Source organism: Mustela erminea, chromosome 6 (assembly GCF_009829155.1).
Source record: "Mustela erminea isolate mMusErm1 chromosome 6, mMusErm1.Pri, whole genome shotgun sequence".
NCBI classification, from domain to species: Eukaryota; Metazoa; Chordata; class Mammalia; order Carnivora; family Mustelidae; genus Mustela; species Mustela erminea.
The window spans coordinates 14,431,222-14,446,932 of NC_045619.1; the positions used below are offsets into that span (position 1 = coordinate 14,431,222).

The following is a 15,711-nucleotide window of genomic DNA, read 5'->3' on the forward strand; positions in this document are numbered from 1 at the left end:
CGTACAGGAGAGAAGGGCAAAGAGATGAGGGGAAGAAAATCTGTACAAATCCCACTCCCCCATTTATGATTTGAAGCAGGGAAACTGGGCATCTTCAGGTGTACATAGGGTGAAAGCTATTCAAGACGGATTCCCAATTCCTCCTGGGCAACAGCGCCAACATCTTTGGGCTTAAGTCCCTTACTTCGAATCTTTGGGGCTTGCGTGGACCCACGCTTCCCCAGGAGGAGAATGGCAAGAAGACTAAAACCTTGAATCTGAGGATTTAGGGGACTCAGAACCCCTTTGCTACCTGCGCATTAGCTCTGGTTGCCTAGCAACTGTGGGTCGATAGCTCGGCGCTCGATGCAATCCAGCCCGCCGGAGACGCGGCGCTCCCGGCGGAGCCTCTCGCAGCCAGGCACCCTCGGGCCTGGGTCCCCGCAGTGCGCACGCGCAGAAGGGGTTCGGTTGGGGGAGGGACGCCGGAACGCCGGCGCCGCTAGCGGGCCAAGGCGGGGAGGGGCGCACGCACGAGGGGCGGAGCGGCAGGCGCCCCGAGTGGTTGAGGAGCCGGAAACGCGCTTCGGAGGGTGCGGCCCCGAGGAGACGGCGGGCTAGGCTGGGCTGGGCCGGGCCGGGCCAGGCCGGGCGGGAAACGTTAGGCCGGCGGCCCCCGGGGCGCGGGGGTCGAGCGGGCGGGGAGGGCCCGAGGCGAGCTCTGCCCGGATGAGGAACAAAGCGGTGAGGCAGGCGCGCGCGCCCCTCGCGCGACCGGCAGGTGGGCTGCGCACGGGCCCGGCCGGGGCGGGGCGAGGGCGGCGGGGCCTGCGGGCCCCACGCCGGCGAGCGGGCGAGTCAGCCGTCCGCCCCTGGGAGGCGGCGTCCGCAGCGCCTGGGCTCTCCGGTGGCGTGGGGACGGGGCCTGCATCCCCCTCCCCCGTTTGGGTGACCGCCCTTGTCCTCCCCTTCCCCAGGTTGGGCAGCCTCCCTCCCGAAGCTTCTGGAGGAAAAGCCCCGGGTGTCTCTCGGCATGCCCCATCTCGCGGCGGGGAGCGCGGCCGCCGGCCCTCGGGAGAAGTTGGGCGGCCCTGGGCGGCCGCGGGGCCGAGTGGCCGCGTTTGTGCAGCGGTTGTAAGCAAGATGCGGTAGCACGTGACCCTGGAACGCAGTCCCTGATGCCGGTTCCCCGCCACCCGTGTGTTCTTTTCTCTGACACTTGGCCCCAAGCAGATGCATCACAGGTGAGTAGCTTGGTGGGCTCCGCGCTGGTGACGTCTGTGGAAAACATTTGGCAAAGGAGAGTTTAGAGTGCCTTTCTTTGGTTTTCGATGCCGCGGGGGAGGGTTACAGGTGCGATTTGCAGATGGATATACGTCCCAAAAGGATCGAGAAATCCAGAAGCCAGAATTGGGTTGAATATACTCTGATTCAACCAGATTTACTCCAAATGTGAATAGTTCCAGATAGCCACACATGGATTGTTGGCTCATTGACATTTTCCCTATGCCTTTGAGTTACTTGAGCTTTTTATATCTTGATTTGAATTCCAGAGTGTGTTTTTAGCTTTTCACCATGCTTCCCCTTGAATTTTGCTGGTTATCCTTTGACTTGGACGGTAATGTGGAGAAATTAAGTTCTTAATTTTGCAGGTAGAAATGATTAGTTTTGCAGATTTCATGCTAATGTTTGAAGTATTTAATCATACCATGTCAGTACAGAAATATCCCGGATATAGTTATGTTTGGCTGTTCTTTTGGGACCCTTTCATAGGATGTATGTTTAGGATGGAGGAATATAAAACAAATTCACTGAAGTTGCTGAAACTGCCCCTTGCATTTTGCAAAGTGCCTGCATTTCAGTTAGCTTCTTTTTTTTTTTAACATGACTAATTTTTTTTTTTTTAAGATTTTATTTATTTAACAGGGAGAGAGACAGTGAGAGAGAGCACAGCAGTGGGAATGGGGGAGAGAGAAGCAGCCTCCCTGCCTAGGAGGGAGCCCCATGTGGGGCTCTATCCCAGGACCCCCGGATCATGACCTGAGCCAAAGGCAGACGCTTAACATCTGAGCCACCCAGGCGCCCCTCATTTACCTTCTTATATGTCATTCTAAGAAAACGGTGTAAGATTCTAAGAAAAAGTCATTAGCAACTGGCAAATGATTTATTCCTGGGTCAGTTAGAAACACACACATAAAGTGTAGAAGTGTGAAAGAAATGATTTTACCAGGAGTGAGTAGGAAGAAGAGAGGTGGGTATGATTTGGGCCCTTCTTCCCAGATTGCTTCCCAGAAACTCCTGTGAGAAAGGTAGGTAGAATAGAATTGCACTTCAGAGAGAGAGTCTTATGAGGATCATATTGTAAATTCCTCCCTTCATCTGCTTTCCCTCTGGGAGATACTAGTTACCTTTGGTTTATGGCTGCTGAGGTCATCACGTTTTAGTGACTCACAACGAAGCAGAAATCTGCTGAGGTTCTCACATTAAACTCTGGTTTGTACTGGTTTAAGAGAAGGCCTAGGAATCAACCTAGAAACACCATTTTGATTTTTATCTGGAGATTAGGTACACAGATTAATATTCAGAAATTTTTAGAATGGGATTTGAAGCTGTAGACTTTTAAGTGTACTTTAAAAAATTATTGTAACCCATTTGTTGTAACCCCCTGCTCCAGTGGTTGTAGAGTTTTAGTTATATTTGTAGCTATAAAAAGTTACGGGAAAAGTCCGTTTTAAACCAACCCACGCCTAGAAACTTGGAAAATTAAGGTAGCTATTGTTTCTTTAGGCTATAAAGATTTTTTTTGCACTCTTTATAGCATAATTAAATACTGTTATTAATGTGTTCTCCTTTGTAAGGCGTACCTCATTTGTCATGTACTTCTAGTTGCCTTTCTAGTGGCGATGAAAATGCATTGCTCCATCCATATCAAATACTTCAGAGTGCCTGTTCTCCACTGTGAGCCTTGTTCATTTTATTAATGTCTGAGAGTTTAGTTTAATGAGCTACATGGCCTGGGGTAAGATTAAAGCCTCTGGATGTAGAATAATGCAGGAACAGGTCTACATGGGACTTTAAACACAACGCGTAATACAAATACACAGATCCTAATTATTGGAACTGTGTAAAAGGCAAATGGTTCTTGTAGTATAATTGTCTAATTGTAGTTAACAGCTTGAGTTTCTTGAGTTTCTTTTTAAAACTTTTTTTTATTGTAGGGTCCCCTGGGTGGCTCAGTCGGTTAAGCATCTGCTTCGGCTCAGGTTATGAACTCAGGGTCCTGGGATCCAGCCCTGCATCAGGCTCCCTGCTCAGCTGAGAACCTGCTTCGCCTAACCCCTCTGAGCGGTGTCCTCCGCCCCCTCAAATAAATAAATAATAAAGTCTTAAAAAAAATTTTTTTTTATTGTAGTTGACATACAATGTTGTATTAATTTCAGGTGTTGACATACAATGTTATATTGGTCTTAAGTGCACAACATACTGATTTGGCTTAGATTTCTTAAATTGGGAGACCTGGATTTAAATTCCAACTGTCACTTGTTATATAATCTTGGGTTAAGTTTCTTAGTCTCTCTGAGTCCGTTTTCTCATCTCTAAAATGGGATCAAGAATAGTACCTACCTCACAGCAGTTATAAGGATTAGGTGAAATAATTACATGTAAATTACATGTAAATCACTTAGGTCAGTAAGGGAGTAGTAAGTGTGAGCTATTATTTTCAGGTTTATTGATAGCTGATACTGCCATTTTTCAGATTAAAACCTATTTAGGTTTGCGTTCACTGCTAAGGAATATGTAGATCCATTTGATTCCTCCTTTCTTTCTTTACTCCTCCCATGGGATAGACGCAGAAGAGCTTGCATTACTGTGCCCTATGCTTACTCTCAATATAGAATTGGAGATTTTTCTTTTTTTTTGGTAAACATTTTATTTGAGAGTTAGAGATTACAAGCAGGGGGGAAGGGTAGAGGGAGAAGCAGACTCCCCACTGAGCAGGGAGCCCGACTCAGCACTGTAAGGCTCTATCCCAGGACCGAGATCATTACGTGAGCCAAAGGCAGACACTTAACCGGCTGAGCCACCCAGGTGGTCTGGGATTGGAGGACTTTAGTAACCTTCGGATAACCTGTTGGCTAGCTTATTGAAATTATAATGTTTATAATATGGCAGTTTATAATATGGCAGTCTCTAATTCTTACATAGGAACTAATAGTTCTTGATAGCCTCCAAGAGCAAGCAACTTGCTCAAACAAGTGTATTTTTTTTTAAGATTTTATTTATTTATTTGACAGAGAGATCACAAGTAAGCAGAGAGAGAAGAGAAGGCAGGCTCCCCGCTGAGCAGAGAGCCTGATGTGGGGCTTGATCCCAGGACCCTGAGATCATGACCCGAGCTGAAGGCAGAGGTTTTAACCCACTGAGCCACCCAGGCACCCCAAACCAGTGTATTCTGATAATACTGTTAAAGATAATGTAAGATAGGTTGCAAAGAAAAGGTGATTCTCAGATTTTTTGGCTTGACAAAAATGGTCTGTAGATTTGGAAAAAAAAAAAAAAGGTTTGATATATTAAGAAATTTTTTGGCAATGTTTTGCAGCATCATCTGTGCTCTTCTACTTAATTGCTAGGATTTGGTGCATATGACATGTCCTCTTTGAGACTGGTTTCCTCATTTATTATGACGAATTGGTGAAAGAATATGAAATAAATTTTTATAAAGTATGTAGCATAGCAAAGCTTACATAATGAACCTCGCTATATGGCAGATATTATTAAGATTTTTGTATGGAATTTTAATAAAATCTAATCCATGGTGGAAATACGGTGCTTCTTCACACAGTTAATAATCTAATTCAGATTCTGTATCACTGTAACTCTTAGTAAAAAAAAAAATTACCTTTTGAGTGAGTTAAAACAAACTCTACAAAAGTCTCATTTGAAGTAACAAGTAGGCCATCTGAAGAAAATAATGTGAAAGAAAAAGCTTAGTGTTTGAATAAAAAACCAAACTCTTACTGCCGTGTGCTCTAAGGATTGGAGTCTGCTTCAGTCAGTGTGCATAGGGTTTGAGTTAAATCCAGTTGCTTTGTGACATTGAGTTAATGACTCTGAATCCCAGTTTCCTTCTCAGTAGAAAGAATAAGACCCTCCATCAGAGAACTGTAAGCATAAGAATGCAGTAGTAGTTGGTCAGCTCTCATTTCCTTACCCCCATCGTTTCAGGTTCTTCCGGAACTTAAATGGAATCACTGAGGTAAGATTTTGCCTAACTGGTTGTGTGTGCTCTTCCTTAGGATGAATGAAATGAACCTGAGCCCAGTGGGGATGGAGCAGCTGACTTCACCCTCTGTGAGCAATGCCTTGCCCGTCTCAGGGAGTCATCTAGGGTTGGCTGCTTCACCCACTCACAATGCCATCCCTGCTCCAGGTGAGCAGTACGGGAGAGCGACTGAATTTCCACACTTAATTGCATAATTGTTCTCAGTGGATCCTGAAGGGGGAGAGAGCCCCTTTAAGAGTGTAAAGGGGAAGCCAAGCAGGTCTGAACATCAGTTCCACATGTGGCACCATCATGGAAGAAATGTTTCTGGAGTTCTAGTGGAGAGGAGCAGCAGTTTTTTCTGATTAGTTCTCTTGTGGGGTTGGTGGCCTTTATCTAGAGATGTAGTTGACTTCACGTTTTATTTAGGTTTATCAATTCATCTGGTTCACACCCTTGGTACTCTGTCCCCGGGTTAATAGAAGGGAATGAAAGTTACGCTACTGACTGTTCCCAGAAATTAAGAGAAATTGAGCTTTATTTTTTTATTATATTGCAACAACTGCAAATGCCCCAGGCTTAGAATTCAAAGAGGTGATACCAGAGATGTAGCTCCTACATGAAACTCCCATGAGCCTCAGTACTCAGAGGAATACTGTAGAAAAAGCTCATTTCCCCCATTGTTACACTTGTAAAGCCTTTTTATTTGTTTTCTTTTTCTTTTGAAACAGAAAAGAAACAAGCTATTCTTAATGATCTATGACGTCGTAATGTATTGGGCTTTTATTCTTTTGAAGATTTTATTTATTTATTTGACAGAGAGGCACAAGCAGGAGGTGTGTGAGAAGGAGAAGCAGGCTTTCCACTGAGCAGGGAGCCCGAGGTAGGGCTGGATCCCAGGACCCTGGGACCATGACCTGAACAGAAGGCAGACGCTTAACAACTGAGCCACCCTGGTGCCCTTGTATTGGGCTTTTTAAAATCAAAATTAGAGTTAATGCAGACATCTGGCTGCTTCAGTCAGTGGAACATGTGACTCTTGATTTCAGAGTTGTAAGTTTGTAGAGATTACTTAAGAATAAAATAAAAAAAAAATGTTTAAGTATATTTTAAATCTTTAAGTTGTTTAAATAGTTCTCTGTAGGGAACTACCTGCTTAATTGCTAAATGCAGCGCTAAATAAATTCATCTAAACTAGGTCTCCATATTCCTTTCAGTGTCCATAAAAGAGATTAAAAAAATTTATTAATATTTAACTTATTCGATTAATGAGGCATTAATCAAAAGGAATCTTAGGCATTCGTTTTAGTGAACACTCTTATTATGGAGGAAAAGCATATTAAAAAAGAGTACCACAGGCAAAAATAATGCAGATCAACACTGTTCAAGTTAGTGAGTCTTCATCATTATACTTAGGCATGGTAAGAGTCACTTCTACACCTTGCACGTATAATCCAAGGTAGATGTAATCTAAAGTTTAAATTTTTTAAATCACAAGATACAGCACATGTACAAAAGACTGTATGAAAGTATATTTATACAGTTTTGGATTTAACTTCTAAGTATAAACATATCTATGGATTTTTAAAAAGTAAAACATTCTCACCATATAAAATGGTAAATGTAAAAAAGTAAAAAAAATTCACAATATCAGGGCTCCTGGGTGGCTCAGTGGATTAAGGCCTCTGCCTTCGGCTCAGGTCATGATCCCAGGGTTCTGGGATTGAGCCCCGCATTGGGCTCTCTGCTCAGCAGGAAGCCTGCTTCCCTCTCTCTCTGCCTGCCTCTCTGCCTACTTGTGATCTCTGTCTGTCAAATAAATCAATAAAATCTTTAAAAAAAAGACATATTTGTGGATGTCTGCATAATACTGTCTGGGGATATAAAAGGCTATTCGGTTAGATTTTTTTCCCCCCCATATGCAGAAACCTTCCTAAGAGTTTAGTGATTATAGAGAGAGTTTTTAAGTACTTACCTTCTTTTAATTGAGAAAAAAATATTTTGTAGGTCTGCCAGTGGCAATTCCAAACCTGGGTCCCTCCCTGAGCTCTTTACCTTCTGCTTTATCTCTGATGCTCCCAATGGGTATCGGGGATCGAGGGGTGATGTGCGGGTTGCCTGAAAGAAACTACACCCTACCTCCGCCACCTTACCCCCACCTGGAGAGCAGTTACTTCAGAACTATTCTACCTGGTAAGTATTATGGTTATTTGGGCCATTAGAAGAAAGAATAGAGCCTCCTCTTAACCTTCCTACTTGAAGACTTGAATAACACTTTTTTCTGTTTGTCAGTATTGGATATTAATCTCTAGGTGGGTAAAAATAAATAGATTTTTGTACCTTTCCTCTTAGAATGTACAGATAACACATTATTAATATAGCAGTTTGACTAGACTTAATTTCTTAATGGCACATAAAGAAATTTTTTTTCTCCTTTTTCTTCCAGTATTTCCTAGGTTCAATTTTTATAATTCTGCAGTTGTAATTCTTGTCAACCACATGTCCTGCTAGTGTCATTGTTTATTATAAATTTAAGGTTTTTTTTTTTTTTAAGTTTACTGACTTTTTATTCTAAGTGTATATTTATTTTACAAAATTTAGCAAATAGAGAACCACTCATAGTCCCTTCATCTATCTTTTTGGTGTACTTCCTTCCTGCCTTTTATCTTGGTGTATAGAATTTTTACTGTTTTTCATAATTAAGACTATACTATCTGTATGATTGTAAATCTTTACCTTTCTCCACTTCATATTTTTATGTAGTTATTTTCCATAACTGCTGCATGGTTTCCATAATTACTCTTTTTACTGCTGCATTACAGTCTACTGATTGGATATTCCATGGTTTGTTTATATATCAATCTTTCTTGTTGGACACTTTGGTTTTTCTAGGTTCTTGTTACTATTGTAGGAATGACTTTGTGTATAATATCTATAAAATGCATTCAGGCAGGATTATCCTAAGAAAGGATTATCCTTTCTTGTACAAGAGCATATGAATATTTTTGGAATTCTTTATACATATGTGTTCCAAAGAGGTTTTAGTAACTTACACTCCTACTGGCAATGCAGCAAGTACCATTTCACCACATCCTGATAAGCCCATGTGTTCATCTATTTCTTTTGGTTTTAATAAAGCAGATTCAGTTGTGACTTTTGTTTTGAATAGAATCTAATGTGCTATGATAGTTTAATAACTTAAAACTAGGTTATATTTAAATTTTCTTAATTAAATTTTTCATGTGGAAGACCTGCTTTTAAATCATTTTACTTTTTAACTTTGATAGAACAAATTTCAGCTCCTTGGGTCTCAGGAATTCCAACTATGTGTATTTTAAAGGCATCATTTAAATGCTTAATTTCCAGTGACTTCAAAGGAACATAGTTAATCTTTTACAGTGTCTCAGTTTCACAGGGAAAACTTGAATTATGATATATGTATGTTGCTATTTATAAAGTATATATATATCAGTTTAACCAAATAAGGAGCTAGAAGATTATTTTATGGTCTACTTATGTTGCTATTTTTATAAAGTACATCAGTTAAACCAACAAAGTAGTTAAGAGATTTAGTTAAATTTGTAAGGAATATGGTTTCTAGCATTTGGAATTCCTTATATTTAACGATGTACTAACAAGTGATATCTCATCTTCTCCTTTTCTCAGGCATTTTGTCTTATTTAGCTGACAGACCACCTCCTCAGTATATCCACCCTAACTCTATAAATGTTGATGGTAATACAGCATTATCTATTGCCAATAACGCTTCAGCTCTAGATCCCTATCAGTCCAATGGAAATGTTGGATTAGAACCAGGGATTGTTTCAATAGACTCTCGCTCTGTGAACACACATGGTGCCCAAAGTCTTCACCCCACTGATGGCCATGAGGTGGCCTTGGACACAACAATCACTATGGAGAACGTCTCTAGGGTTACCAGCCCAATCTCTACAGATGGAATGGCAGAAGAACTTACAATGGATGGTGTCGCAGGCGAGCATTCCCAAATCCCAAATGGCTCCAGAAGTCACGAACCTCTGTCTGTAGATTCTGTGAGCAACAACCTTGCAGCAGACACTGTAGGACATGGTGGTGTGATACCCATTCATGGGAATGGCCTAGAGCTCCCTGTGGTCATGGAGACAGACCATATTGCAAGTCGGGTCAACGGGATGTCTGACAGTGCCCTCAGTGACTCCATTCACACCGTGGCCATGAGCACCAACTCTGTAAGCGTGGCACTCTCTACCTCACACAACCTCGCCTCCTTAGAATCTGTTTCCCTTCACGAAGTTGGCCTAAGCCTAGAACCAGTGGCTGTCTCCTCCATCACCCAGGAGGTTGCTATGGGGACAGGTCATGTAGATGTATCTTCAGACAGTCTTTCTTTTGTACCACCTTCACTGCAAATGGAAGACTCCAATTCAAACAAGGAAAATATGGCAACCTTGTTTACAATTTGTGAGTGTGTTTAGCCTTTTTCTTCTGGAAATATTGGTAGATAGGGCCATCGTCTCTAACAGATTTAATCACAAAGTCAGACATTAAGGGAGTATAGAAAGTGACTAGATATTGGAATTTTTCTTTGTGTATTGTTCTTTATATTAATGTGCCTTTTCCTCAGATAAGCCAAATGACATATAAGCATTTTGTTGGTTCTTACAGTATTCTGAAGTAAGGAAACCATAGTCGTTTCCTTCTGTATTTTACAGATAAGGTCAGTCCAGTAGTATTCAAGATATTTCCCTGGGTTTCAGAAGTAGATATAATAACTTTAGTTATTATAGAAGTAAACTTCAGTGAGATATTGTCTATGTGTCATGCTATGTGTTTTTTCCAATGTAAGACAAATTTATTAGATCATGTGTACTTTCTTTATTCCCATGGAAAAATGTAGGAAGATACAAATGCAATTTTTATTTTTGTTCAGAATGCATATAAATTACTGTAGTTGGGCATGTAGAAGTTTTTCTACGTGGGACAACAATAACAGAAAGCAGTGTAAAAACTGTTCATTTGTTGGTGTCACTACATGCTTCATTGGTGCAGGAAACGTGTGGAGGGCTTACTCTGTGCCAGCCTCTATGCTAGATGCAGTGTGGAAAACAGTGTGTAAGAGACAACACATGCCTTTAAAGAGATTATAGTCTGATGGGAAGCATAGGCTGGTAAACAAGCTGTTGCAATCTAGTATGGTAAGTGGGAAGAGGGGATTAAGTGCGAGGTCTCAAAGAGCCTGGGGGGAGCATCTAACCAGGCCATGGAGGGAATAGAGAAGACTTACTAGGGGAGGCTGTGCATGTGTTAGCATAGACCTGAAGGGCAGGAAAGATGTTGAAAGCTGAGTATCAAGAAGAACAGTGTCCCAGACAGGAGCTGGCACCCGTAAGTGCCTAGAACTAAAAGAATTTTGTGTGGTTCAAAATTGCTGAAGCATAATATGGGGGTGATGAGAAAGAAGTAGGAGCCAGAATACAAAGGGTCTTCTAAGACCAGTCAAGGGTCTTAAGGACTGAGATTTGGGATGGGGGCTCTCTGCAACGTGAGGCGAGTAGACAGGTAAGGAATAGGATGCCGTAATTTCAGTGAAAGGTGATTTTCTAACCTAGAGTAGAGGTAATGATGATAAGGAAAGTGGGGAATATTTACAAAGAACTTCGTAGAGCTTGCCGATGGGTTGAAGTTGGGGGAGAGATTGGTTAAGGAGATAACCCTGGTTTCTGGCATGGGAAACTAGGTGGATAGTGGTACCACTCCTTAGGATAATGGTGGAGGAGGACTGCCTTTTTTTTGTTTTTGAGGAGTGATGTTGAGTCTGGTGTCTGACATACTGATTTCAGTGTATAAAATACCCAGGAGAGATGTTTATTGAGATTTTAATATGGAGCACAGAGATCTGTCTGCAAATATTCAGGGATCCTGAGTATTAAAACGTTATTTATGGGCTCCTGGGTGGCTCAGTTGGTTAAGCAACTGCCTTTAGCTCAGGTCGTGATCCTGGAGTCCCAAGATGGAGTCCCGCATGGGGCTCCCAGCTCCATGGGGAGTCTGCTTCTCCCTCTGACCTTCTCCCTTCTCATGCTATTTCTCACACTCTCTCTCTCAAACAAAGAAATGTTAATAAATAAGACATTACTTACAGCCATGGATGTGGGGTGGAATGATCTCCTAGTGAGAGTGGAATGTAGGAAGGCTGGGGATGCCAAGACAGTGGTGGAGGAAGAACTTCCAATGTAGACTGAACAGGAGGGTCAGAGGAGTAGGACAAAGCTGGTGCCTCAGGAGCCAAGCAATGAGGAAAACTGTGCTAATCTTCTGAAAGATTATTGGAAATTATAATTTTAAAATATCTTAATTTGGGAATGTGATTAATGTAGGCTCTTTCACTAAGCAGACCACGTGTCCTTAATAAGTCTATTGATTCTTTTTTAAGTGGGCCTTGCTCCTTTGTGCGTTTCTTTAAAAATGAGCTATGCTGGTATGCCTGGTGGCTCAGTCAGTTAAGCATCTGCCTTCAGCTCAGGTCATGATCTTGGGGTTCCGGGATCGAGCCCCGCATTGTGCTTCCTCCTCAGTAGGGAGTCTGCTTCTCCCTCTCTCTGCTCATGCTCGCTCCCTGTCTCTCTCAAATACATAAATCTTAAAAACAAGGAAATGAAATATAATTCCCATATACATTTTAAATTATACAACTTAGTGGTTTTTAGGATATTGACAAGATTGTGCAAGCAGCACCACTACCTAACTCCAAAATGTTTTCATCACCGGGTAAGTATGCTGCGCTAGGAGCCGTTCATCATTCCCACCCTTCTAACCCTTCCCTCCCCACAACCATCCTCAGTAACCACTAATCGACTTTATATAGATTCACCTATTCTGGACACTTCATATAATGGAAGCATACGACATATGGCTTTGTGTGTCTTCCTTCCCTTAGCATAATGTTGTCCTGGTTCATTCATGTCATGGCAGGTATCAGTCCTTCATTCCTCTTTCGGGCTGAATAATAGTCTGTCATGTGACTGGACCACATTTTGCTTATCCACCTTTCATTCATGAACGTTTGGTTGTTTCTCCTGGTGCCTATCATGAATAAGGCTGCCATGAATGTTCATTTACAAGTTTTTGTATGAATAAGTTTTTAAGTCTCTTAGATGTATATTTAGGAGTGGAATTGCTCCATGTTTAACTTTTTGAGGAACTGCCAGACTGTTTTCTGAAGTAGTTGGACCATTTTGAATTCCCAGCATCAGTGTGTGTGTTTTCCAGTTTCTCCACATCTTCTGAACACTTTCTGTTATAGCTGTCTTATTGGCCGTGGAGTGGGTGGGAAGTAGCATCTCATGGTGTTAGCATTTCCCTAGTGACAATGATGTCAAACCTCTACATATTCTCATTGACCATTTGTGTATTTTCAGAGAAACCTCCAAGTATTTTTCTTTGCACTATGAAACCTGAATCTCCTTTGGAGATTTAGCCTGGTTTCTTGTTAAGAGCACTGGAGAATCAGCTCTCACCAAGTGTAGGTGATCTCTAATCTGATCTTCAAAGAATTTTTAGTCAAGTATTAGTTGAAGTAAGGTATTATTTCTGCTTTGCCCAAATATGAAAACTGCTATTTTATGTCATTTAAGGAGAAATGTTAAACAATTGCTTAGGGGAAAAAAAATACTTAGATGGCTGTGGTTCTGCGGTTGATGTACTCACAACTATTTTGTGGACTAATTTGGAAAGTCTGTACATAACCAGTGACTGATAGGTCACGTGTACTGTTCCTTAGCAGTGATAGAGTACAAGATTTATGGAGAAAGACACTTCATGAGCTTGGAAAAGTGAAGTTAACAGTAACCGTAGAGAGCAGCACCCTTTCTGACAGTGCAAAAGGAACATACAGTAAGAAATTTAAGCAAACATGTCTGCAAGAATGTGATTCTACCTACTGTCCCTAAGAGCATTTTTTTGGTTGGGGTGTTTTTTTGTTTTGTTTTGGTTTGGGTTTTTTTTTTGGTCCCAAGAATCTCCTCAAAACCTGGGTGACCAGTTTATTTATAGTGAAGCAAAAGCAAACAGTGTCTCTGCCTCCGTTGATCTATGTTATCATCTATGTTGTGGCTTTGCGTGATGGCGTTTCAACTCCAGTTTCCTCACATAGTTTGGTAGAATTGGAATCCTGGGACTTTAGATATCAGATCTAAAGATATTATGTATCTAATGTGTCTACTTTAGGTAAGAAACAATGTACTTTTATCTTAAATTAATACAGTGTTTCCTTTTAGTCTCTATGGACTAAATAGTAAAATTGTCCTATGAGATTTAAAAAAAAAAATCAGATCTTACTGGAGAGAGATGTACGAGTGGGATATGTAGCTTGGTGTAAGAAAGTGATTGTTTGATCAGAGTATTTTTTTAAGATTTCATTTATTTATTAGAGAGAATGAGGAGGAGGAGGAGCAGAGGGAGAGGCAGACTTCCGGCTGAGTATGGAGCCTCATGTGGGGACCCCAGGATCATGACCTGAGCTGAATGCAGATGCTTAACCAACTGAGCTACCCAGATGCTCCGGATCAGAGTATTTTTACTAGACCTTTGCTTTTTACTGGTTATAGTTTAGTAATTAGCATTTAAATAAGAAAGTAGGTGGTACCAGTCTGCTTGAAATAACCCCATTTTTGTCTTCCAAATTTCCTATCCATAGGGTGCACTCTCTGTGACCGAGCTTATCCCTCAGACTGCCCTGATCACGGACCAGTGACTTTTGTTCCTGACACTCCAATAGAGAGCAGAGCAAGGCTTTCTCTCCCCAAGCAGCTTGTTCTCCGCCAATCAGTTGTGGGAGCAGAAGTTGGTAAGAATCTGGGAACCATAAAACCCTGTCAGTTCTCTTCCTTTGTAGGATAGGGTTGTACAAGTGGATATGTATAATTTAGTCATTATTTGGTTGACGTGGAAGTCAATTTACTTGACTTCTTAAGATTTTTCTTTCTAGGAATGTTTGTCCAGTGATAACAGTAAATCAAGTTGAAAGTTTCTTGAGAAAGTTCCTCTTTCTTAGAATCAGAATTGAATACAGGAAAGAATTGTGGCCTGAGTCTGAAGACTTTTATTCTTGGCTGTATCATTCTTTAACAATTGTGACAAAACATTCCTTAATACTTAAGTTTCTTTTATAAAACATGGTAAATTCATCACTGATAACTTTTTGTCAGATTGAATGTTCAAAGATTGTCTAATATTCCTTAGGAAAAAGGAATAAGAAATACAGACTGCCAGAGTTTCGTTACCCATATTTGAATTTAAAATGGTTTTTGAGGGGTGCCTGGGTGGCTCAGTTGTTAGGCATCTGCCTTTGGCTTGGGTCGTGGCCCTTGGGTCCTGGGATTAGCCCTGCATCGGGCTCCCTTTTCCCTCTCTCGTTCCCCCTGCTTTATTATCTCTCTGCCTGTCTCTCTCTGTCAAATAAAAATAAATCTAAAAAATAGTTTTTGAATTACTGTCCATTTCTTCGAAAGTATCAAGCTAGGTTCATTTTTTTAGCTGTAGTTTGGGCATGAGTCAGTTGAAAATGTTGAAACAGCTTAGATAATATTGAGCAGTGCTTTAAGCACAGATCATTTTATAAGTTTGATTCATTTTGTAGTAATTGCTTTATGTTTTTATAATTGAGTAATGTCCTCTAGTCTTTTTTTATGTATTAATTCCAAAGTAACACTTGGAGGGACTTGGTTTGGTTCCTTGTGTATAACACTGGGTTTAGGGATTTCTGATACTGCTTCTTACTCTGCATATTTCTTCTGAGCCACATTTAATCTGCTCATTACATTTTCCATATTTATAGGATAGAACCCATAAGACTTAGCTACCTTACAGGAGTGCTGGAGTATCTGGAGTTGTTCTCTAAAGATAACATTCTTTACATGAACTAAGCCACTCTTTCTTATGTATCTTGTTAGATGCTGAAATCATTGATTGGGCAGTTGGTATCTTTTCACTGATAGGTGTGTGGACTGGAGAAACCATTCCTGTGCGGACTTGCTTTGGGCCTCTCATTGGCCAACAGAGCCACTCCATGGAAGTAGCGGAATGGACAGACAAGGCAGTCAACCATATCTGGAAGGTCAGTGTTCATGAAGCTTTTCTGTGACTTTTGGATGTTTTACTATAGTGAGGTAGTTAAAAGTGATGTAAAAGCAAAATTTGCCAAGACAAGTATGGTGCCACAATTCACCTGTCAGGCACTTATTTAATGTTCCATCCTTTCTGTTCTTTGTAGCCAAATTATAATATTTAGCAAAACACCAGCTATGGAATTTAGAAAATAAACTGTTTATAGTCCTCCCGTTGTTAGATAATCCAGTGATTCTTCATTTTAATTACTTGAGGCAGCTGAGGGCATGGGATTTGTTTATATGATGAAAGTCTTACTTTGTAATCAACTAAAACATCCCTCAAATAGTTAGCTTGGGAAACAG

General features: G+C 41.1%; 1 protein-coding gene across 4 annotated transcripts in view; it reads left to right on the plus strand.

The window, feature by feature from the left end:
* The first annotated feature begins 425 nt into the window (after positions 1–425).
* Positions 426–15,711, plus strand: part of PRDM4 (PR/SET domain 4) — a 28,159-nt gene continuing 12,873 nt past the window's right edge. For 2 of the 4 annotated variants that reach the window (XM_032346477.1, XM_032346480.1), the window contains exons 1-7: positions 579–760; positions 957–1,223; positions 5,277–5,410; positions 7,250–7,435; positions 8,909–9,703; positions 13,938–14,087; positions 15,238–15,356. In XM_032346477.1, coding sequence (XP_032202368.1) covers positions 1,213–1,223; positions 5,277–5,410; positions 7,250–7,435; positions 8,909–9,703; positions 13,938–14,087; positions 15,238–15,356 — 1,395 coding nt within the window. In that variant the 5' untranslated portion in view covers positions 579–760; positions 957–1,212. The other 2 variants (XM_032346478.1, XM_032346481.1) reach the window with 2 other exon arrangements.